Consider the following 25,655-nt stretch of genomic DNA (forward strand, 5'->3'; position numbering starts at 1 on the left):
GAAGGAGTCTTTCCCTGGTTGATTTGGAAAGGAACCCAGCAGTCAGGGAGATGAAGACCGACCTTTTACAAAAGCAGTAACCCAGGAAAAACGGAGATTCCACACAGAGCTCCTTGGGGGATCTCCCGCTCCAATGAAGGGGACCTCATGTCCAGTTGGGAGGGGGAGGAAATGTGCCTGGAGCCTTTCCCTCACGAGATCAATATAGTAAGCCAGTCCTTTAGTCGTGAATGTGAACACTGTCTGACACCTTGAAGCAGATTTGGTGTTGGGATTTGTTAAAGCTACTTGTGTAGTAAAACTGCAATTAGTAATATTGTTTGATGGAAGCTGTCTGGGTATTTACACAAGTTTCACTAGAAGGTTTCCTTTGACAAGCAGTTTCATTTAAAGGCTGTAGAGAACAGAAATAGATATGAAACAGCTGTTGGGTTTACAATAAATAAGAGCTTGTCTGATTAATCAGATTAATGAGACTTCTGATTACAAGCCAGCTGCAACTCCCTTCCAACTGTCCTATTTTTAGAATTTGCATGTCCCATACACCACTGAACCTCCGCTATTTAAATATCACGTGAATGGGGGGAGCTGGGAGGGAAACAATTAGTTGAAGGATTTTTTTAGTGCAGCTAAGACATTGAGGGGCATTCTGGTCTTAGATAACAAGGAGTTTTAAATAATTCAAGCTCCATTTTGGAAATGTGCTTATGCCACGTCTTTCTTTTTTCTATTCATAAGGCACCTTGGACACAAATGTTTTAAGCCATTCTGGCACGGAGTACGACCATTGTTCCGCACGCAACTCCTGTTGATGGAATTGGGTACTTCCCCTAAGTTTTCAGTCCTAGACCTCTTGAGCAGAGATTGCCAATTGTGAGGGGATTTTGGGGCTAGACTTCCAAGCTCTTTTTCCAGTGGTAACCTCAGCATAGTTTGGACTCCTCAGCATAGTTTGGTGCATTCCACACACGCAGCCCTTATTTTATGAAAGATCTGTTTCGGCATCAGGTATTTGTAATGCAGGCATCATAACCAAGCATTTTTCAAAGTACTAAAAGATTGTATTTCTTCTTTATTAAGCTTCCGCCACCTCCCTTTCAGGGTAGCACACGAGAACTCTATCCCTCATCCTTATTCTGTGTTTAGGGAGCTTGGGGCACTGCCCTTGTGATGAGCCAGCTATTAAAATGGCATGCAGGTCTACACAGAAGTAGGAATATCAAGTAGGCTGATATTAAACAAGCTTTTCTCAGAACAGCAACAGCTTCTCTAGGGTCTGATGTGCTCACTAAGGATTCAGATTGCTCCGAGGTAGCCTGAGATGCAGTAACAGTGCCAAATCCCTTGTTCTGCTTTATTTGCATCATCTCCTACCCCCATTTCCTAAGGGAGCTCTTTCCTAACCAACATAGGCTTTTATTGTGTCGCTGATACAAAGACAGGAACAGAATCTGCAGTCTATTAAGTTACTCTAGCCCTGCACAGTATGATCTGGTAGCACCTGAGGTCTGTGACTAACAGTATTTACTCATCTGCGTCTTAGCCCTCAGGCTTTCCAGTTTGATACAGTTTTGTTTTGGTGCATCACTTTTTGAATTAAATAGGCAGAGGGTTTGTTTTAGCAGGCAGAAGCTAATTGACTGCATCTGCTGCTGCCCTTCATGTAACATCTTTAGGGCCCCAGCTCTGCCCCCCCAGGTATACATGTTCCAATACTATGCAAGTCAGTGAGTTTGCATGCTGTAACTGACAGCAGAATTGGACCTTCTGTGCTTATGTTAGAAGGAGGGAGTCTTAAGGGGAAAAGTCTATAATTGGGGCAGCCCACTGGTCTTGTGGCAGTACAACATGCTCCTACATACAAGATCCAGGTTGAAAGGTGAGCTTTTCTCCTTCCTCAAAGGCCTGAGGTCATTTAAGAGACTGCCTCAGGCCTGGAGCCAAGTCCAACCTTACTTGGCTGGAGAGCAGTTGCTGCTCCCAGAGCACAGAGGATGGTGATGAGGGAGTAATAACAGGAATCTCAGAGGACCACAAACTGTCTTTCATTAAAAGTATCCCTGTTTTCATACTATGTGAGCGGCAAACACTGTGAACTACAGCAGTTACTGAATAGTTTGATTCAGTTCAGATACTCCCTCAAACTTAGTAATGTCAGCTCAGGTGGTCTGGGTACACTTAGGAATATGTTTTCAAACTGTAAAATGGTCTATTAGTTGCATGGCTCCTATTAAAACAAATTTGAGCAAGTCACACAGCCTGAACACTAACTCTTATGACTTCAGGTGCTCAGTCACACCCTGCATCACCACAGTTCACTTTCATTTACAGTGTTAGAAGCTTATTTTACGACACTTTAGGGTTGCTGGATTAATCTGGCTCTCAGTGAGAGAATGGATGCCAGGGCAGTGTGCAGTCCTCATGTGTTTAAACTCTGTTTGGTTAGAAACGCTTAAACTGCAGAAAAGACTAGCATTGTCATAGACATTAATTCAATCTTGCTTTGTATTTTCCTACTCTCCAGTGGGAACATTCCATGGCTGTGGACTACAGGAAAAGTATTAGTTCTGTTGATAAGTGTGCTGGGTGTGAAAGAGGATAACTTAGCTGCAAACAGTCTCTATATTGTAATTAATTGGCAGATGTTGTATCAGAAACAAAACTCGTATGTTCAGGATTGCCCCTTGATTTTCATTCCTTTCTGTATCTTGACAAGATTTAAGGGCTGGTCCGGGAAGATGGCAATTCAAGCTCTGTACTATTTTTTGTGAGCATGTTTCACTTGGGGCTATTTCAGGTTTGCTCTTACATGCCATAGGCATATCCGTAAAAATCTTAAATCGGTTTTCCTTTGTGGCAAACTGCCCCTAACTTTAAGATTACCTAAAAGATTAGCATGTGTGACAGATATTATAGGTTATGAAACAGCCAACATTTTACAGTCTAGCTTGTTCATCGTATCTGCTGAAGATATTATTATCTAGCACAAAAGATTATAACGATAGTTTTAAAATGGCTCTGGAAGAAAAATGTTTTAACAACTGCATATTTCTTACTAATACAATGTTTGTGATGTTTCAGATTACCTGAGTCTGAACGTGTTCTCATGGGAATTGGGCAAAACTTCTGTTGACTAATATGGGAACAGGATTGGGCTCTCTAGTTTTAATGTTTATTCTGTCCAGTCACTGTGAAATAGTGATAATGAGTCTGCAACTTTAAATTAATAGGATTACCCCAATACAGTCACAGTTGCAAAATTTAAAGTAAAGCCCCATGATTACTTTCCCCCCCACTTCAGTGTAATCACCACTAATCACTATTTTCTGCAATTAATCAACAAATACTCATTGTGACATAAGAAAGTGAATTGCTCGTAGAAATAAAAGCACAGTAACCATCCACTCACTCCTAAGGTGCTTTCTTAAAAAGTTTCAGCCAGTTGTGATAGTGGAGCACCAGCTCTACTAGATTTAAGGTTTAGAAGTGCTTTCTGTTTAAAGGATAACTCTTCCAAGTGCTTTAAAATCTGCAGGCTTACTTGGATTATCTTTAAATTTGTTGTGTCTCATGTGGGTGCTGGGTAGTGTTAGTGGCCGAAATGTTGGGAAGCTGGCTGGAATGGCAGGAGGAGCTTGCACTGGGTGGGCCAGGGACATGGCTGAGGATGCCTGGCCACAGCAGGTGTGTGGGATGTGTTGTAAGACCTGATCAGTTAATGTCTGTAATGCACTATGCATTTCCTAGTTCAAAGGCACCAGTGAAGTAAAAAACATTTATTTATTTCTGTAATAAATGTGTTCTATTTTCAGTCACAGGAGTGAGAGAGGCTCGTATCTACCAGTAACTTGTGTGACCCAGAGCCAGTCATTTAAACTCTCAGGTAAACTGAGGCACATGTGCACAACACAGACAATACTTGCCTGGCTTACTAGGTGCTATGAAGGTAAATAAAGGTCTTCAGAGTGCTTGATTTACATTGACTGCTGAACACCCACTCTCAAAAATTACATACCTTTTTAAAGGTGACTCAAGCTGGGCACCCAAAAATCACTAGTCACTTTCAGATAAAGATTCGGACTCATGAAGGCAGCAGAGTTGAAATGAAATGTAGCAGATGCTGAAGGGATAGCGAGGAGCAGGGACAAAAGTTCTTTGAGCCACAATTACAAATTCCTGAGCAAAGCAACTGAAGACAAAGATGAACGAGTATAAAGACAGAAGTTTTTACAGAGAGGATGGTGACATTATGGAACACTGTGTGAAGAGCAGTGATTGTGTTAGCTTAATGGAGACAGGCTCCCTACAAGTCATGAGGGGCCTAACTTTTTTAATTCATCAACATTTTGGTGGCCTGTGATTTAATGGGAATGGTGTGGAATGATGATTTCTTGCATGGAGTTTCTTGAATGCTGTAGCATGTTGGTTGGCCTCTTCCACTTTTAAGTTTCTTTGTAATCACTAACCACATACATCTAGGAGACAAGTGGCTTCTAATAGATCTTTGCCATTTCTGTAGCCTGATTCTATGTAAGCAGCATTTAGTTTCTGTAATTCATATATCAGATGATATGATTCATTGGGTACAGAGCATTAAGGACACATGGTTCGGTACTTTAATGTGACCTGTTGGCATTCCAGGTACTTCAGTACTTCTTGACCAAAGAATACGGAATGCATTGTGCAGCTTGATTTAAGGTTCATTTAACCCTCTGTCTTGAGTATTTTACTACTATAGTTCTGTAAGTGGAGATTTTAAGTAGGAGAAATAGGGTAACACCATTAAAACTAACAGGCAACATCACAGCATACTTTGTGCAGGAATATTACTTCATAATAGTTAGATTAGCCATCTCTGTTTCTGCTCATCCTTAATACTCTTGGATGACATACAGAATGGATAAAGCTTGAAAAATCAAATTCTAAATACAGAAGCAGGAAGGTAAAGAGACTTTCAATTGGTAACAGTACCGTTGACATTCTGAGATGTTTGTTTAACAAAAGTGATCTAGGAGATGAGTCAGATTTATAACATCATAGTTCCAGCCGTTATTTTCAACAACTCTGCTAGTGTATTATTTATTTGGTATATGCAATCTGGTCAAGCCAAGCCACATCATTCTTATCAACAATGTTCAAAGCACAAAGACCTCCAGAAAGTTGAGTTATTTTGCAGTCCTCAACAATATATGTCCTGGTTTGTGGTTGCCCACATCGACATAATGGACGGTCTGTAAAACGCCACCAAAATTCTGCTACAGCACCAATTCCATGTTCAATATGATACCAGTTCAGAAGGCTCCATTGCCTTCACAGTAATTCAAACCCAGGATAACAGTGAGTGAGGTCTGAGACAAGATAATTGTCACTTTCTCTGTGGACCATGAAGCTCGCCAGACATCCTCTGTCGTAAATCCCTCACCCAGTAAACTTATCCACAACGGGTGCTGTGAGGGCAGAAGACCATGTGGTGGATTACACAAGTCTTTAATTAGTGGCAGATGTGGCATATCACGCAGTTTCATCATGAGCTTTGCTACGCTTTCCTCTCTGTGAACACTGGGCGGAGCAATATTACAGAGAACTGGTAACCGTGATAAAGGAGTAGATTTTAGTGTGCCTGAAATAGTACTCATGGTGGAATTTAGTTATACGTCGATCGGCTTTGTGCGAGCTAGTGCACTGATGAGGGATTATTTGAAAGTAAAGTCCTTTAAATGGACTACAGTCATGCAATTAGAGCAAGCTTTCATATTATTTTAATTTTTTTTATTATTTAAGGGGGGGAAAAAAAGGCCTGGAGATTGCCCAAAGGGAGTGTGATTTCTGGTGTATTTTCAGAAATGCAAGTGTAGAGGAATAATTTAAATGCCCTTCTTCAGAGGGTCACTGAACATAACAAGGGTTCTTTAAATATCACTATTTAGCACCATCGTCACCCTCCACACCACCTTTCTACCACAGCATGATTCCTCTCTATTATCTATTCTCCAGTGCTTCATCCAGTCTAGTTTTATTAGTTTCAAGCAATGTTTCTTCATCAGCTAACCATGGGACACTCCTGTAGATCTCACAATTACTAAGTTAGCCATGATATTCAATTTGTTTACCTTTTTTGTACTCGAAAAGAATGTCTCCTTCTGTCACCTTAAATAAACGGTTTTCCTCTACCCAAGAAGTGCTGAAGATCTTCAAAATCAGGGTAGCCCATGCTTCTAAGTCCAGAGTAGGCAATACTTGCTTCCTGTGTCTACTTTATTGTCTGCCCTTAATACCAAATAGGTGTAGCAGGAAGTCTGGCTGAGATAGCGACTGGGTGACAAGAACTGTACAATACTGTTGCCTCCTAAGGATCCAAAGATTCTATTTAATCTCTATACCACTGCTATCCAATTGAGCTGATTGCAGAAAGTTTTCCCCACATGTTTAAAGAAGCAGAATGAAGGGAGGTGTGCATGGTATACAGGTTGTGTTGCCACTACCTAGTGACACCCAGTGAGAAACATAGAGCAGTCAAAAGTTCAAATGTCAATTGCATACATGGTGAATTGACACATTTCACATACTCCCTTTACCTTTCATCTTTTCCTTTAATGAATCATTCTCAATTATTTAGTCCAACATTGGCAATAACTAGGGATTTATGCAAATCATGGCTCTATAACTCAAACTTTACAGATAGAGTACAATTGGTTATGGGCAAGAGGTCAGAATTAATAGGGAAGGCACGGATATGAAATATTTTCTTCTCAGCTTCACAGAACACCCAAACCAGTCTGCTGAACTTGCCTATAATCTGCCCCGACCCTACCTCATTGACAAACCCAACCACTCTCTCCAACAAACATTACAAAGTCAGACAAATGTACTTAAAAAAGTGTGTGTGTGTGTGTGTGTGTGTGTGTGTGTGTGTGTGTGTGTGTGTGTAAAATAGGTAAACTTTGTTTCTTTTGCATCTTACTTTAGGCAGGCCCTTAGTCATAATCTCATTACGCCAAGGAGATGCTAAGTTATACATTGTAACTTTATCTTGCATCTTCTTGGCATAATTAGTTTGTTTCACAACCAGGCTTGGACTGCCAGTGCGAACCTCTGCACTCTGACTTACCTGCTATCTGAAACATTCTATCAACTCCAGAAAAGGTTCATTCTAGAACAATGTGATACCTATGCAGAGAATCAACTTGCTTTCACCATGTTTTTTTTCCCCACTGTGCTGCAGAGAATAGCAGATTTGAAAATGACGTGTTGCCAAACATATTCTTTCAAACGAGGCTTTTCCCTTCACTGCTTCTTTTAGTTTTAATTTTAGTTCTTACTGCAGTAAACTTTAACTGTTATCAGGTTTCCAAATGCCATCTCAGACACAGATGAAGTGTTTCTGCCTGGTCAATAAGAGGTTTGACCCCCAATGGTGGACATGCCAAAATCTTTGTCAGAGGGCTGATGGTTTTACTCTACTGACCCTTTGTCTGTGAACAAGGAGGTTCTGTGTTGTCCAGTGAGGTAAAGATTGATATCTCATTGTCTGATTTTTTGCATAAAAAGGATCCATTATGTATGGGTGAGTAGAACAAGAGGAAAAGGAAGTATCCAACATTTTCATTGTAGCATTTATCTGCTCAAGCACTAGAATTGTTAGGGGGGAAATCGGAGTAAAGCCCATACCTTACTGCTGGGCAGATTTGAAAGCTGTAGTTAGAAAACACCAAAACTCAGGAGCACCATGAGCTAGTGTGAGTGATTAAATGCAAGAGCTTTCAAAAAGACGTCAGATGTCCACCAGCTTCAACTTATGCAAGCTTTTTATAAGAAGAGCCTAGATAAGCGTCACCTTGTTTAAAAAAACAAACACCGCATTCATGCAGGTCTCCAGCACATTAGCGAACCAGCCCAGCAGTAATCGGACCATTTAAGTATATTCAGTAGTAATTGCAGGGGAAGAACATGCAGTAGCATCATTTTTTTACCATACTAATGCTAACAGAAATAAAGTTACTGTACAGCAGCTTTAGTTTTGCCAGTGATCTTCTTCTTATGTAGCAATACTATATGAGCAAAGTCAGAGAAGGATAAAAATCTATGCACACGGAAACCACTACTTTGGAAGGAAAAAGTGATGCCATAGAGCATTTCTGCATTGGCAGCCTCTGCCTTTGGTTCCCCCTGCTGTATGAAAACATTTGCATTTGACAGGTTTGGGGTTTTTTCCACTTAACCCTACACTTAATGAAGAGAGATTCTGAGACTACTCAGATATATAGACAAACTTTCTGTGGGGCAGGGAAATTATCCATTAACATAGAATTTTGTCTTCATGACTGTCCTTATTGTAGATGGACATAAACACACTAGGATCTTATTCTGGTCTTTCTGTTGCAAACATTCATATTTCTTAGCTTTTATTCCATATATATTTTATATGGCCTAAGGTTCCAATATTCTGCCCCATCTCAAATGTGGTAATATACATAAGCATGCCATTAAGGCATATTTCAAAACATAACATGAAATTGTGGGGGAACCCTTTGACCTTCTGTTGGTCATAAAAATGACTGACCCATAAAGCAGTGGCTTGAATTAAAAATAAATCTTAATATTTAAAAGCCCTTAATGTAGGGCTTTGAGTTGAGATCTTCTTGAACCTCTTCCTGATGGGTATTTATTCTGTGATACCACCACCACATTTCATGTCAGCAGCCTTTGATGTGATAGCCCCTAGAGTTTAGAATGTATTGGCCATGGCTTTATACAAAATAATGTTATCAGCTTTGCTGAATTAGTACCACTGTTATCTTCATATTTAGAGCCCTTTCTCATCAAAGAAGCCATGCATGATAGTTCCCTTATAATGATGGTCATTAACCTATTTATTATGAGTGATTGTATAGTACCATGAATACTTTCACAGGTGGTAGGGAATATTTTTAATATTGATGTAATAATATAGTTATGCTTAAGTTTATATCTGTGTCCCTAATTACAGGATGAAAATGGAATCAGAATATTTAGCTTAATGACAACAAATATGAATTGTTACACTATTAAAGGTGCATTGTTTTATTTAGCAGATTGACACTGCAAGCAGTGAAAACTAGTTATTTCTTTCCACTTTAAGATATGAGTTAAGATAGAAACCATAAATCATTTTACTGCCACATTGGCATCTAAAGGAGGCTTAAAGTTTCAAAGGTCATTGAAGCTGACTGCTGCACACTGGCTATAAAGCTGACAAAATATATAGAAATTCTCTAAAATTACAGTGCTATCCAGACATCTTGCGTAAATGGATATCAGACTAAGCATCATATTCAGACCTTCGTACTTATGCAAGTTAGAGCAAGACACACAGTTGAGTGGCTGACGGATTCTGCAATTAGAGCATGCTTTCAAAAAAAAGACACCCGTTTTCCACTTAAGCCTCGCTTTCATGTGTGATGTCAACTTCTTGAAAGGGGGTGGAGTGACCTGGAATTTATTTATGTGAAAGAAGGACCACTTAATTATCTAGCCAATAGGAAACTGGCTGTATATTGTTTTACATCACTTTTGGCTAAATCAGTAATCCAAACAAAATATAAAACTCAAGGACATCTTGTGGATTTGTTACGCTTCTTGGAGGACTTTGGGTCCTTAACCTATTTTTAGTTATGTGATTTGAGTCAGCCTACACAAGTGTAGCATAAGACCTGTTACAAGAGAATACCTATACTAGACAGCCTCTTCTTGAGATCATTCCACATTTTCCCCAGATGTCTCAAGTACAATTTGCCCCCACCATTATTAGAAGGCTACACCCATTAAACAACTATTTTGTGGGTCAGATGTTATCCTCTTTGTCGAGCCCTAATCTTTAGAATGAGTATCAGAATATGAACACACCAATAATCTAAATTTGACAGATTTCTAGAGTTTCATGTCCAAGTCACCTTTTGATGGCTCTTTCCTAGTTAAATAATAAGATATCTGTTCAATGGAAAGATAAAAGCAGTGATGCAGTAAGCGATAGAGTGCATGTACTGTCTGTTGTTGTTTTGGCTTGTGCTCTGAGTTAGAAAACATGAATGACATTGGGTCATGCAAATGTTTGAGGAAATGCAGGGTCATACTGTACATTTGGCAGTTGGTTGGGGGATTTTCTGATTAGTGATTACATTATAGTTCAATCTACAACTACTGTACTCGTCCCCTGCCGTTTCCTGGAAAATTCTCTTTAGTAGCTCGTGTTTCTTGATAGACGTACAAAAGCAGGCCACATATACATGACAGTTATCTTGGGTAGCTTTTCAGTATAATTTATTATTTAGTGAGTCTCTTAGGTCAGGTAGTCACTGCTGGTGCACACTAATAAATAAGAATAGTTTCTAGGAGGTGTGGTATCTATAAAAGCTGTATGCTAGAAATTCTTGGAAACCAGTGACCTCACACATGCAAGCTCTGAAATGAAACCTCAGAAACATTTTTGTACTGGAGTTGTTTGATTAATTACGTCAGTGGTTAAATTCCAGGTCAAATGCCTTTACTATATTTGAGAGAAGGGATTGAGTAGTTTGAGTGAGCACTTACAGCTTGAGACTTTCTCTGCCGTAACTGAAGGCTTGTTTGAAACAGAGCATTCTTTCAGAATTCTCTGCTGCAGTCTTTCAGCTTCTACATATTTTGAATTTGTTCTCCTGGAATAGTAGGATACCACATGGAAGGAAGAATACAACAGCATGAATAATCCAGTTCATCACATGGAGTTAACTTGGTTACGGGCTGAGTTCAAACCTCATTGATACTGATGGATGTGAACTCACTCTCCATTTAAGATAGCTGTAAGAGACAACTAAAGCAAGGCAGAATGGAGTCTGCCCAGAGAGTAGCACTGTATGGATGAGAAGTTCTTCTGGGGACTTCCTGGGAGGGTCCATTTGAGCTTGACCAAACACTCCAAGGAGGTGTACAGCACCTGGAGAAAGCCCACAAACTGGGCCCTAAAACTGAATATCTTCAGAGTGCCCAGGAGAGACTTGTGGTCCACCCTCTCAAATGCCTTCTCCTGATCCAGGGACAGGAGAGCGAATGACAGACCATCCCTACACCCAAGTACGAGGAGGTCCCAGACCAGATAAAGATTGTCAGGGATGGTATAGGCCTGGTCAGGGTTGACTACGTCCGCCAGCACGGACCCCAGTCTCAGCAAGATAGTCTTTGTTATGACCTTGTAGTAGTCCATGCTGAGGAGCGAGACAGGACACCAGTTCTGGAGGTCCCCTTTCTTAGGCAGCAGGGTAAGACAGTTCACCTGTACAACAGGGGAAGCACCCTGCTCCCTACAGACTCAGCCAGACAATGGAAAGATCCAGGCTGAGGGTGTCCCAGAACGCATGGTAGAACTCTACGGTCAGCTTGTCCATCCCAGAGCACTCCACAGGCATTGGCATCAGTCAGATCTGGGAAGAAGAGGCTAGCGTAGAAAGCCATGGCCCTCCCATGCATCCCCTCCAGATCTGTGAGGTGGGTGCCATCTCCTGCCAGTAGGCAGGTGACGTGCTTCTGAGCCCCCCCTCTTTTTTCTCCAGGACATAGAAGAAGTGGGAGCCATGATCCATCTCCCTAAGGAGACAGATGCAGGATTGAACAAAGGCACCCTGGTCCTGATGGTCTTTGAGGGCCCAGAGCTCCAAACACAAAGCCTTTTTTCCTATAAACTGAAAAGAGGTTTTCTCAAGTCAATTAGGGATACCTGAGTCCAATTAAGGGCTGACTGAGACCTGTAAAACCCTCTCCTCTGGTGAGTGAGAGAGAGAGAAGAGCGAGAGAAGCTGCTGCTTGACTAGTGGCAGCAGGGAGATTGGCTTCTCCAGGGTGAGAGCCTGCTGCTCTCTTCCCTACAGGGAAAACAACTAAAACTGACTGCCTGTTTAGAGGGAGGACTGACACCCTGGGGCCAACAACAGGATATCACTCCCCATCCCCCTGCGAAGGGGCAGGGAAAGATACCCCCTTTTGTTTTGTTTGTAAATTTGTTTTTTCATATGGTGGAGGAGCACTCCTTGGGCTTGCCCCAAGGCCTACCTTGAAAATACTGATAAGCAAACACTGAGTGGAAAGACAAACACTGTCCAGCATGGGGCTGATTTATCCCAGGCTCCACCACCAACAGAGGGGGAAGTGCTAAATCCAGCAAGACGGAGGAGGTGCTTTGCCACACTTAATGTCAGTAGTGGGATTGTTGGCATAGTGAACCATCCCTGGCAAGGTAAATCATCTCGCAAAGTGGACGATGTAGTGAGTGCACTGGTGCAGGTCACAGAGGCACAACAAGAGGCTAAGCGGGTCCAGATTGTTGCTCAACAGGAGTTGGTACAGCTACAGCAGTAAATGAATCAACAGCTGATGAGCCAGACAGCCCAGGATCAAGCCAAGGCCCTGACTGCTCTGACATGTGCCCACAACAGGATGCGATCCCTAAGGGACAGCAATTACCTTCAAAAGTTGACGATGGAAGATGTGGAGGCGTTCCTTCTCACCTTTGAAAGAGTGGCCCTCTGTGAGGCCTGGACCCAAGACCTGTGGACCAGCATCCTTGCCCCTTTCCTGTGTGGGGATGCCCAGAAGGCCTACTATGACGTGGCAGCAGAAGCTGATACATATTACCCCCAGTTGCAGTCTGAGATCCTGGCAAGGTCCAGGGTGACGACAGCTGTAAGAGCCCAGAGGTTCCATGAGTGGAGGCATCAGGATGGCAAAGCGCTGAGGACACAATTGTTCGACCTGATCCATCTAACACAGAGGTGGCTCTGCACCGAGATCTAGAGCGTGAAGGAGATCATAGAGGTCGCAGTATTGGACAGGTTCATGAAAGGACTACCACCAGACCTTTTAAGAGGATGGGTCATTGTGGCTAAACCATTCTCAGATGATTTAGTTGACTGGTAGAGAGGCAGTTAATAGCCACTGAACTTTCGTGTACTACTGGGGAACAGATGCGTTGGATTAAGCAGCCAGTGCGCGCCTGCATCGCCCCCCCGCCTGCTCCCGGAAGTCCCGGACTTTCAACTGTTCAGGCAGAACTATGTTGGGGAGGAAGGATGCTGAAGACTGACCTGAGGCTGTGAAGGGATTTGGGGAACTGGGGGGAGAGAGAGGGTTGTGAGGTAAGGCTCAATAGTCCAAAGAATAGGGGGGGATGCCCTGAGCGGGATATAGTAGCCCAGTGTCATAACATTAAGGAGCCCAAGCAGTGCAGCCTGGGAGATCATGAGACCCTTATGGCTTGATCAGCATCATGGGAGTTGAGATGAGTCCACATAGATACATGTGGCCAGTTAGGATGAATGGCATAGAAACCATTGCATTAGTGGACTCCGGAATTGCCATCATGCTGGTGTCAGGGGAACTAGTGGTGTGAAACCAGCTGTCTTGGGCCAAATGCACAGGAATAGCCTGTGTACATGGGGCTGTCAATTACTATCCAACCATCTCTGTACAAATTGAGGTTCAGGGGAAACCACAAGGGTGATGGCAGCAGGTGGTCCCTAAGCTCCCATATCTGGTCTGCTGACCAGACACTAAAAGTGTGGTTACAGGAATAACCATGACTATTCTATTGTCATTGCTGGAACATTTTGTGCATGGAACAGTTGTGCATTTTCTCCTCTGTGCAGATAGTTAAATCTTAGGATTTTTATTCTGATCCTTCTCTGGTATATATACAATAAATAGCTTTGTTTACTGTTATGTACAGTTTATCATGTCCAGAAGTCTGATTTTTGGATGCCAAGAAGTTAAACTTTACTCTTACCTATCTGATTAAGACATCATTTAGTAATAAATGTAATTAAAGTCTGGCTTTAGAAAGTGCCATGCACTGAGTGGTCAAAAATTGGATAGGGTTATGAAGGATCAAACAAGGCTCATTTATGGGGAAAAGTTTCATGCGTTTTTATGCCTGCATTTCTAGGAAGTGGATAGTTGGTCCATGTGATTGTTTTCTTGCTTGTCAGAAAGGAAGTATATGGACGTATAAAGGCAAAGCATACGGTGACTTCATTCACTTTGCTTAGACCCTTGGGGGGCAGGGAGGAGTGGAGAGGACGAGGGATGGGGGAGAACAGGGCCGGGGGGTTCCCATGCTCCTGCTGTAGTGTCCCATGGGGGCCCACAAAAGGTTAATCTGGCCCTGATTACTGTGAATAGTATAGTCAATTTAACTTCACTACCATGAATTGATTTCATTTGAACTACTCCTGGTATATTAAGCATGTGCCTAAGTGTATACAGCATAGGGGTTTTAGTCGTGATCCTGCTCTCATTAGCAAAACTTCCATTAACTTCAAGTGGAAGCAAAACTGGATCCTGAGTGTAGTATTTTTGAACTAATCTATAGTAATTCTAGAACTAAAGAAAAAAGAAATGATTTTTTCCTCTTAGCCATATTAGGATACAGTTTGAGACCCTTTCAGAGAAAGAATGAGCTGTTCTTTCATGTATTGCAGCATATATTTTGTCCTGGTAATGGGCCAGTGCTGCCATTCAGTATGGTGTAAGGAAGGGAATGATGTACCAATCTTGCAGGGACAGCATTCTGCTGTTCAGGACAGTAGCTGACACTGATGTGCAATACAAGGATAATAAAGTTCTTCAATTCTAATTGGCTAAATCTGTGGAAGGAATTTTTGTTTGATGTCTTAGATGTGTTCCTGAGCTCTTGAACCAAGATACAGCATTGAAATTACAGTTAGGTTGTCACTTTTGAATACAAGGATGACAGATTTCCCAAACGATTGAAAAATGCATGACAGAAAAAGCCCTGTTTCATTTAGAAAGTGGAAATTGCTCTTTATATCTTTGGGGAATTATGCTGTTATAAATCTTTCAAGATGCCAGGATGAAAAGGGTTTGCTTAATTTTTCACAGAATACTGCAGTTCTAGCTAGAGGTTACACTGCTATTAAAATTACAGCTTTTGTCATCTGCAAAATTCAGCCTGTTTTAAAATGTGCTCCCTTTAACTATGAAAGTAGATAAATTGCTTGCCATGAGTAGAGCGTTTCTGATTAAAAGAGACCTTTTACTGGGAAAAAATAGATTGAACTTATTTTAATCTTTTATCACTTCATACTTTATTTGTTTTTTACACATAATAAAATTACTGTAATTTTTAAAGGAACATTTTAGGAAAAAGTTAGTTTGACGTCCATTATCTGTGTATGTTCTCTGTAGTTTAGTCCATGCTTTTCTAATAGCAAGGTCATTCAAGGTGACTAGCCATCTGTGCATAAGAAGAAAAGTGCATTGAAGTTAGTGCAATTAAAACGTCACTGGTCAGACTTTGACTTTTAGAGATAAAGAACAATTCACTTTATGCCTATTTCACTTCAGTGTGGGTGTCTGAGCACTGGCAATAAAATAAAAGGTTTGATTTTGCCTGTGTTTGCCCTAAGTTATTTTCTACATTAGACTTTATAGATAAGTCTGTCAGAAAGTTCTCCCTGCATAGTCACTTTATGCTGTTTCTCAATAATTGTACAGTATGCAAATCACAACACTCTTGCTAATGACTGCCACAGTGCAGGAATTCATACAGTCACTATGCAGTTATTAGTATCTGTACTATGCACATGTAAACCTCTCCATTTTCATTGGCAGTTATATCCCTTCTGCTCTCATTGGCCTCTGTATACTGAATTTTCAAGCTGCTTGCCGGCGAGGGAGCTGCCAGCTGAAGCAGAAAATCTCAAAAATTCACATTAGCAACCTGCAGCTCATGTCTTTCTTCCATCTTACTCTTTGCACTTGTTTTTCTACAAATAATTCAAGATAGGCTGCAAATTGGGCTCAGATCACTGCAGCAAAATATTTTATTTAGAAGAAAATTAGATCCACATCCACAAAGCAGCTTAGGCATTCAACAATGCCCAACTTTTAGGCACCTAGAAAATCACAGGAACAGCGTGATCTCCAAAGCGTGAGTTAGGCACTCTTAGGCTCCCTGTACAATGAATGGGCAGAGATAGGTGCATTAGAATGCCATCCACAAAAGCTAGAATGCTAGGTGGGGAGCTACTTAAGTCAGCTACTGGGAGATTCTGATAAGAGGACTGTGTCCTAACCACCACTCCCCCTTCACAGTTTAGTGCCCAAGTCCAGGCTGCAAGGAGGCACAGCTGGGAAGCCCCTCTCCTGGGGTCAGGTGACTTAGGCACCTAGGTTGTTTCTTGTGAGAACAAGTTAAACACCTGCCTGATGCCACACACAACAGCTTAATGAGAGGGTGGTGGTGGTGGTGATGGTGGCGGCGGCGGCCACCTTATAACACTTCGCCCAGTGGTGAGAGCACGCACCTGGCATGTGAGAGACCCAGGTTCCGTTTCCCCCTCTGCCTGAGGGGAAAAGGAGATTTGAACAGGGATCTTCCACCTCAGTCTCTTCTGATGAAGCTGTTCCACTTCGGATAAATAATTGAAGAGTGACGGGAGCAGGGGGACTGGACCCAGGGTTTCCCACCTCCCAGGTGGGTGTCCTAACCACCCAGGCTACAGACTCATTCGCTCTCTGACCCAGCGACTCTTATCCACAGTGCAACGGCTTTCTCAGGAGAGATTGAGGCAGCTGCACATTCGAGTACCTCATAGGTCAGTGGTTAGAGCACTCTCTCCTGAGCGAGTGGAGGCCCCGTTCATATCCTTTCTTCCCCTCAGGCAGAAGGGGGTAATTGAACCTTCATCCCAGGTGAGTGCTCTAACTACTGGGCTAAAAGTTATACGGCTACTACCCCAGGCTTAAAGTTTTTGAATGGGACCCAATTCAGTAGGCAGGTGCTGAACATGCCTACTGATCAGGTCCCACATGTGTGATAAGTGTTCGCCTGCCTATCTTCCTCCGGTTAGTGGATTGCAGTGGGACTTAGTTGGGAGACAGGCATCCGGACTAGTAGAGTGAGGTGGCAGTGCACATGCTCAGAGGCAGAAATTTAGGCACCTAAGGAACTTTTGCCCTGAAAATTTAGGCTCAGTTTAAGTGCTAACAGTGTTTGACTGGACTTTAGTGAATCATAGTAGAGCCTAAAATTTGAATTTAGATGCCTAAATCCTAAGTATGGGCACCTAAATCTGAGGTTGAGGCTGCTAATCCCACCCTTAATTCCTATCAAGGAGGAGAAGAAGAAAAAAATCAGCAGACTGAAGTGATTTTGTTCACATCTTAAACTGGCAGGAAGATGCCTACCCGTGCAGCATAGGGTAAAGTGACTGATTTAGTACTGCCAGTTAGACTGGCTGCTTGCATGTTAATTAGAAAAGACAGTCATTGGTACATAGCTAGAGAACAAAGGTGAAACCCTGGTCCTATTAAAGTCAGTGGGAGTTTGGCCACTAACTCCAATAGAGCCAGGGTTTCACTGCAAATATATGTAACATGTGGGTCATATAACTGAAGAACTACTAAGTGCCATGAAATCTCACCATGGATTAAAAAAATGAATCAATTAGATACTGAGCTCCTCATCAGCTCGCATCCCACTCATGATTTATTGAAAAATATGTCAGTGCTCTGGTATCTTCTAATCTGACAGACTAGTACATTTAAGACTTCTAGTTATAGTTTGTTTTATTTATGATCGCTTTCTTTCTCAGCATCCATTTTCCTGTAGGAGCAAGATGAAAAATAACTATTCTTAACAAAAACAAATGTAAATTACAAGGTGTGAGGAACACACTGGAGTTAAACAATGGTGTGAACATCAGGGCTGCTGTCCCTATTTGTGGGGAAAAAAGTGCTCTGAGATCTTTAAAATATTACCAGTAAGGACTTTTGTTTTCTATCTCATCCCAGCGATGGAACAGCCAACTGCAACAGAGTTCCCAACACTGTGCTGGGGCATTAGTTCAGTAGGAGGTGAGAGGGTAGAATAGTATGTACTGAGCCACGGCACCATTTGTTGTTGAAGAAAACGCACTGATATTTCTGTTCAGACCCTGACTAACCAGCACAGTTCTTAAATGATCGTATCTGACACATTCACAGCGCAAGGCGTTACGGCTTCCTGGCTAAACAACTTGCCTTGACACTTTGTACAGGATGAAAACAGACCATTTCATGTCTTTTAAAGGGACAGTATCAGCAGTAAAGTTAAAATCTTTCTTGGAGACAGTTTCAGATCTAAGCTATTAAAATTTGTTAGAGCGCCAATGTTCAGAAGCACAATCTACTGTAGACGCAAGTTCTTAAACCAGCCTTAAAGTGGCTTGATCATCCTAGTGTAACAAGCTGCAGACAGATACCATAAGAATGCTCTGTGCTGGGGGCTCTTAGTTCCTGAGGTGTCCTGTGGGTTGCTACCCTTATACTGATGGCAGTGTCTCTGTGCATACATTACAACTGTTCTGCTCCTCTTACGTGACTGTTGTGAGTGCATGTACAAGTATGTGTGCAAACTCAGAAGAAATGGGAAGGAAATAGGTGTGGTACAATAATATTTGGCATTTCTACGGCATTCAAGGATAAGTAGCATCCAAGAATCTCACAGCAGGTTATAAACAATGAATTAAGCCCTCCGCCCACTACTCCTGTAGTTAATGGAAGAAATAGCTAGGAATTTACTGCATTTAGATACTTAAGAGCCACTTGAAATCATAGCTATCATCCTTCAGGAGGGTTATATGAACACAGACCTCTAAACACAAGTTTAAGAGGAGGATGGTAGGGCTCTTACTTCATTAATGTTTATAATCTGCTGTGAGATTCTTGGATTGCTACTGATCTTTGAATGCTGTAGAAATGCCAAATATTATTGTACCACACCTATCTCCTTCCTCCATTTAATACAGGAAGTACTTGCATGATCACTTAAGGCCATAGATTAGCAGCTGAACTCCTGTCTCTCTCCTTCTCCTTCCTTTCTTTGCTGTGCAAATGCTTCCTAATTTTGTTCACATGGTTCTCTTCCCCAGCTCTGTTTTTTGATGTTTTGGACTCCAAATACATCAGAGAAGATTTTAGTTGACATAATTGGAGTCGATTTTGCCTTTGCAGAGCTGTGTGTCGTTCCTTTGCGCATCTTCTCCTTCTTCCCAGTTCCAGGTAAAAAAAAAAAAAAAAAAAGGTAATAAATTTAGTCGTGCCACAATCTCAAACGGCCAGGTGTGCAGCTTTAAATTGTTGTAGCAAGAGTCTGTCACTAGACAGACAAATTTAGCATACATATATTTCTTAAATGGACTCATTGGGAAAACTAAAAGCTGCCGTGTATCTGTTCTAGCTGCCCGAGAATGCAAATATAAGACCGGCTGCTGGGTATTGTGTGTTTTTGCCCCGTTGTAATTAACAGGGTGTTTGTACAGCATCTTAGCACACCTGGCTACTGAACAGGGCCTATTGCAAGGCAAACAATACAATTAAATTGTCTCCTTCATATTATATGGATGTTTGTTATACTACTAGCCAAAATGTTTCCCTCAAATATTAAAATACTGACGTAAATATTATAACCGCTGTGTGTTACTGCTACATGGTAAAGAGTCTTCTGATAGGTCAATATATATCTAAGAACATAGCTCCATAAGGATTATAATCTCCAAATACAAAGTTCTGGTTTAGGTCTGTTCCCCACTTAACACATACAGGTATCCTTTTTTACTGACAATTAAAAGGGGTTTTGCCTTTTTAATGAGGCAAATGCACCTACCATACAGAAGAGGAGTTGAAAATTTATTTGTATTACTGTCATATACATTTTTTTATTTTGTTCTTTATTTTAACTGAATCAAACCATCTGATTGTGAAACGTTTTTGAAAGGACAGTTCCATACTGAGGCAAGTTTGCTGTACCTCCAACAGCTTTTTTGCATATTTAAAAGCACCAAAACAATTCTGGACTTCCAGTCTAGTTCACAGCCAAGGCAGTTACACTGTAGACAAAGCAACTGTAAACAAGGGCCAGGGTGTTTGTATTTTTGATCCTAAAAATCTAAATAAATAGTATTAATACCTAGCTCGTGTGTAGCACTTTTTACCAGTAGATCTCAAAGCACTTTACAAAGGTCAGTAGCATTAACATGAAAAACTCCTCCCTCCCTCTCTTCTCCCTCTCCTGTCATTTCATACTGCCTATTTTGATTGTTCTTTGTTCCTTTCTCTGACAGTGACAGTTAGAGCACATTTGACTGGCTGGCTCATGACACTAAAGAAGACATTTGTATTGGCACCCAGCTCAGTGCTACGCATCGTCGTCCTCATCACCAGTCTTATTGTGCTGCCTTACTTAGGGTAAATCACTCCACTTACCACACAGCTAATGGAATCACTCTCCTTCCCCCCACCCTCCCCACACCATTTTATTTAACAGCTGCACTTATTTCCACCAAAGACTGAGACTAAACTAAAACCAAGATAGTTTCAAACTCCTGTGAACCATCACTTCCAAAGTTCCAGCCACATGCCGTCTCTAGCTAGGCATGTAACTATTGGGCCCTTGTTGAAAATTCTACAGATGTTATTAGAGATTAAACTAATATTCGAATTATACAGAAATTACTTTTCTGAAAAACCTATGGAATAGGTATATAGGGAATGGTATCTTTTCTATAGGCTTTTAAAAAAGCTGGTTACTGTCTACAACAGAGCTATGGTTCTCAATTAAATTCTATTTTTAGCTTATCTTAGGGCAGAATTTGATTCACACTGGGTCTCCTCTTCTTTTGGGGGAATAAAAGATGATAGTAAATAATGAGTATTTAGGAAGCAAATGTTATATAAAACATGTTATTCTCTCTGCTGGTGCCTAGATTTTTGCCCCAGAGAATATTAAATACATGCCACATTGTCTTATGTATAAATTGTTCATTAAAATATTTTACCCAATGTGTATTTTTCTCTTTTTAGTTAAATAACCCTAACCTTTTCTTTTTGCCTATTCTTAGGGTCCATGGAGCCACCCTAGGAGTAGGATCACTTCTAGCTGGTTTTGTAGGAGAATCTACCATGGTTGCAATAGCAGCTTGCTATGTCTGCCGGAAACAGGTGGGAAACTGATTGTGTAGAATCAGTGGATGTGATAAACATGGATAACTACTTCTGCAAGGTGATGAATTCTGTGGAAAACCCAATTTTTGTATAAAGATCATTTGGAAGGTGGACACAAAGCTGCTGCCTTTATTTTTATCCTGAGTAAAATATTCACTGAACTGGATGGAAATGGTTTTCTCTCCCATTGACACAACCACACTTAGATTCAAAGTATGGGCTTGATTTGCAAAAGTTTTAAGCAAGTGAGAAACTTTACTCGTGAAGTATTCATGCGTCTCTCAATGGGCCTGTCCTCCATACCCTTCTGCTTAACTTTATCCACATGGCTACGTCCATTGAGTGCAAGGAGGATCACATGAAAAATAGTTAGGCGTAGGCAGGATCAGGGCCAATGGGAATCCCCATGTGAGTGCAGTTTCGCACATGCATAAGTGTGCCTACAGGCTTGAGCCCTCACAGATATGTTTTCAGGATACTGCAGAAGGTATTCCACCCACAACTCCAGTTAGAAGTAGCACAGCATTAATCATCTAATTAGCTAGATGTAATTGGGAGGGAGGGAGGGGGAAGGAGTGTAGAGGAAAGAACTTTTTTTTTTTAATTTAGAATTTCCATTAGATGCAAAAAATCAAAAAGCCCTGCATTATGAAATAAGAACCTACCTAAAAGATTTTGAACTACACGCTCATTGATAGATGTTAAGAACAGGCTTGAGGGTACAGCACCACAGCAGAAAAATTCACATTGCCTGAGCCCATGCTGTACTCAGAACATGGGTAAATAGAGAACTTTGTTTCTCTGTGGTTGTTAGTTTAACTTTCTCTTGCTCATGAAAAATCATAAGAAAAATCTTATATCCCATGAAACTGCCATTCTTGGGTTGTAGTTTCACAACACATTTCTGTTTAGACTAATCTTTTCTTATTTGCACAGTAGAATTGTCACATCTCCTACAGTATTTTTTACCACAATTTTCAGACTAAGTGCTTTACTTTATTTTTGTAGCTTAATGAAGTAGTAACAGTGGCAGCTGGATGATCACCTTTGTCTGACAGATGTAACTATTACAAACAAGTCCCGTGAATCTGAAATAATCTCTTCACCAACCAATGTGGTAGCTTTACATATCAGTTTATTTTCAGCTAAAAGATTAAATATAGGTAAAATATTTAAGCACCACAAACCAGTTCTCTCTATGCTGCTCTGGTAATCTCACACCATTAGTATGCCTGACACAGCTGAAGCAATATCTGTGGGTTTTTGGGGGAGTTTTACAACTGTTTTCTAGAAGGATGGAACAGTCTACTGAGAAACAAAGAAGAACAAATCATAGAATATTAGAGTTGGAAGGGACCTCAGGAGGTCATCTAGTCCAACCCCCTTGCTCAAAGCAGGACTAACCTCAGCTATATCATCCCAGCCAGGGCTTTGTCAAGCCTCAGCTTAAAACCTCTAAGGATGGAGATTCCACCACCTCCCTAGGTAACCCAGTCCAGTGCTTCACCACCCTCCTAGTGAAAAACTTTTTCCTAATGTCCAACCTTGACCTCCCCCTGTAACTTGAGACCGTTGCTCCTTGGTCTGTCATCTGCCACCACCAAGAACAGCCTAGCCCCATCCTCCCTGGAACCCCCTTTCAGGTAGTTAAAGGCTACTATCAAATCCCCCCTCATTCTTCTCTTTTGCAGACTAAACAAGCCCAGTTCCCTTAGCCTCTCCTCATAAGTCCTGTGCTCCAGCCCCCTAATCATTTTGGTTGCCCTCTGCTGGACTCTCTCCAACTTGTCTACATCCTTTTTGTAGTGGGGAGCCCAAAACTGGACACTATTCTAAATGTGGCCTCACCAATGCTGAATAGAGGGGAATAATCACTTCCTGTGACCTGCTTCAACTTGTTTTTTATTGGGGCTGAGGGCATCTTAGGTTTACGCATCCAAAACACCCTGCACAAATTATGACTGTCTTGAAAAGACAGTCCTGAAGCCACAAGTGCTCAACATCAGAAAGTTGGGAACACAGTGGCCTGCCTCATAGTGACAGTGGCCCCTCCGATCTGTAGTGAGCGGAGAGCTTGGCTCAACAGGTAAAATACTCTACAAGGGAACTGACCTTCACCACTCTTTCACAGAGACAATATTAACTAAATATTATGAACTAGGACACAGGAATTCTAGGGTCTGTTTCCCAGCTGTGCCATTGATTTTGTGAACTTGGGCAAGTGACTTAACTTGCTTGTGCCTTAGTTTTCCTATATGTAAATGTATATGAGGTGGAGCCTTGTTTAAATTCCCCCCGCCCCAGAAGATTAAACTTGAATATCACTTCCTGCCTTTTTGAGAGGATATGAGTGTACTGGTGGAAGTTGCTATTTTACTTCTGGTGCTCCTGACTTGTGATATTTTGGAATTTAGAATACTACCTTTCACTTTCTGCACATAGTGTTTTCTCTCCATTATCCTGAAACACTTGAACACCTCTATAAGATAGATGCAAACATACCACCTATATTGCAGAGGACAAAAGGGAGTTAAAAGGAAGTTGACAAATCAGTGGCATACCAAGAGTGGAAGCCAGGAATGTTGACTGTAGTGCTACATTCTAAACAAACAACATTCCTTCTGATAAGGCCTGATATTTGTAGGAGTGAGCTTATGCACAATGAACAGTATAGATGGTCATGTGCTTATGAATACAACCTCTTTTCAACCTAGAAAAAGAAGCGGAACGAGAATGAGACAGCTACGGAAGGCGAAGACTCAGCCATGACTGACATGCCACAGATAGAAGAAATGACAGACATCGTAGAAATGAGAGAAGAGAATGAATAATAAATGGGACGTGATTGTTCTCTGCAGGGACAAATAGAATGACATTTCAGCATCTTTTCTTCTCTCATACTCTTTTTTTGTTTTTATTTTTGTAATAAAGAGGCCTTGATTTAAAAGGCTTCAGATAAATTCTCTTAGCATACTGAGTATGCTCACACTAATGAGGGACCTAAAGAAAGGTCTTTGCTTTTTCAATTGAATTTGTTTTCTCACTCCATACAAACAAACGATATGGCTGCATCACACTAGAGGACATTTTCCTCACTTGTGCATCCATCTTCTTTGGACAATCTGCATTTGTCAACCAAAGCCCTGCTGTATGTCTCTGTGCCATTGATGCTGCTGCCGTCCTTTTCTTCCCTCTTTCCTTTTGTTTTTATTTTTTTTTCCCCATTTAAAAAAAATCTGAAAACAGTTTTATTCTATTTGCTTGAAAATGATTTTGCTATCTAAACAAACACATGTACCAGGGTGGGCCATTTTGTTTGTTTTCATGCATCATGCGGTGTTAGGCAGGCATGAGCCCCTAGGAGCAAATGGTACATAAAAATAATAAAAGGGATGTGAGAAATAAAGGACAAGAATTCAATTTAGCCTTTTATAGAACATTGGTGCCAAATCTTACATATAGTTTCTCCTGATGACCAGTTTCTATTCTTTCCTGAAGAGGATGCAGCAGGTGGTAGAGGGGTGCAGTTGCATCTAAGGATATGTCTACATTGCAATAAAATACCCACAGCTGGTCTGCATTAGCTCAATCACATGGCTCAGTGTGTGGGGCCATAAAATTTCAGTGTAGATGTTGGGGCTGGAGCCCAGGATCTGGAACCCAAGCCTGAACATCTACACTGCCATTTTATAGTCACGCAACCCCAATCCATGCAAGCCCCAGTCACCTGACACAGCCAGCTGCACATGTTTTATTGCAGTGTAGACCTACCCAATTTTCTTTTCTAAGAAGAAGGGAAAAAAAGCTTTACCAAAGTTCTGCTCCACTGATCTGACATAAGTTCGGTGTATAGTTATTAAAGTTCAGTTTGCTATACAATTATTTCTACTCTCTGTCCAAAACCATACACATAACTTGCACATTACATCATGGGCTAGCCCTTTAATACAAACACCTCTGTTACATAGATAGGGATATTGCTTTAACCTGTTTCCCTATAAAAGTACATCAAAATCAGTATGGGAGAAGTTTAAGTGCCTTCTGATTCTGAAGTCCCACAGTAGAGACCCCACTACAGTTCCCTTGTGAGAATAGTTCCATGGGAATGAGGAGGACTGCTCACCACATGAGTAAGCATGAACAAGCTGGGCACTGATCGGTTTAAATAGGGCTTAAATAGCCTAGAGGGCCTTCGCATGAGTGAGCTGTATTAGGATGAATTTCATCCTATATGATACATCCTTAAATTATGAACTTTAAATTTTATTTAGTAAAGTATATTTTTGTAAGTTTTAGAAGTGAATTATTATTTAATTATGGACAAATTCAGTTCCTAGATTACTTACCAGGTAGTCCTTACACTTCAAAGAACTGATCCACTCTAAAAACTATTATTTTAAATGTTATATCAATATGTGTATATATACATATGTGTATAAATATGTATATTGTGTAATTTGTTTTAGGCTACAGTACACTTCCTATTTTTCCAAGTTCAGTAAAAATGTCTCTAATACAATACGATGTTTGCTCCTGTACTGGTTATTCCTGTAGTGAAACGTATTGTATCAGTGAACATTGCATCTTATTTGCAACATTTGTACAAGGTTTGTTATATGTACAAATGCAATAAGGTAAAAAAATGG

At 41.1% G+C, this 25,655-nt stretch overlaps 1 protein-coding gene across 3 annotated transcripts in view; it reads left to right on the forward strand.

Moving 5' to 3' along the window:
- Nucleotides 1–25,380, forward strand: part of ANKH (ANKH inorganic pyrophosphate transport regulator) — a 129,190-nt gene extending 103,810 nt beyond the window's left edge. The window contains exons 10-13 of one of the 3 annotated variants that reach the window (XM_067569908.1): nt 18,939–19,068; nt 20,130–20,253; nt 20,907–21,006; nt 23,724–25,380. In XM_067569908.1, the coding sequence (XP_067426009.1) occupies nt 18,939–19,068; nt 20,130–20,253; nt 20,907–21,006; nt 23,724–23,840 (471 nt within the window). In that variant the 3' untranslated portion in view covers nt 23,841–25,380. Of the gene's footprint in view, nt 1–15,636; nt 16,062–18,938; nt 19,069–20,129; nt 20,254–20,906; nt 21,444–23,723 lie in introns of those variants that run through there. The other 2 variants (XM_067569889.1, XM_067569898.1) reach the window with 2 other exon arrangements.
- The last annotated feature ends 275 nt before the right edge of the window (nt 25,381–25,655 follow it).

This window comes from Emydura macquarii, unplaced genomic scaffold (genome assembly GCF_026122565.2).
Source record: "Emydura macquarii macquarii isolate MOO-44397 ecotype Brisbane River unplaced genomic scaffold, CSIRO-AGI_Emac_v2 contig_320, whole genome shotgun sequence".
Classification (NCBI taxonomy): domain Eukaryota; kingdom Metazoa; phylum Chordata; order Testudines; family Chelidae; genus Emydura; species Emydura macquarii.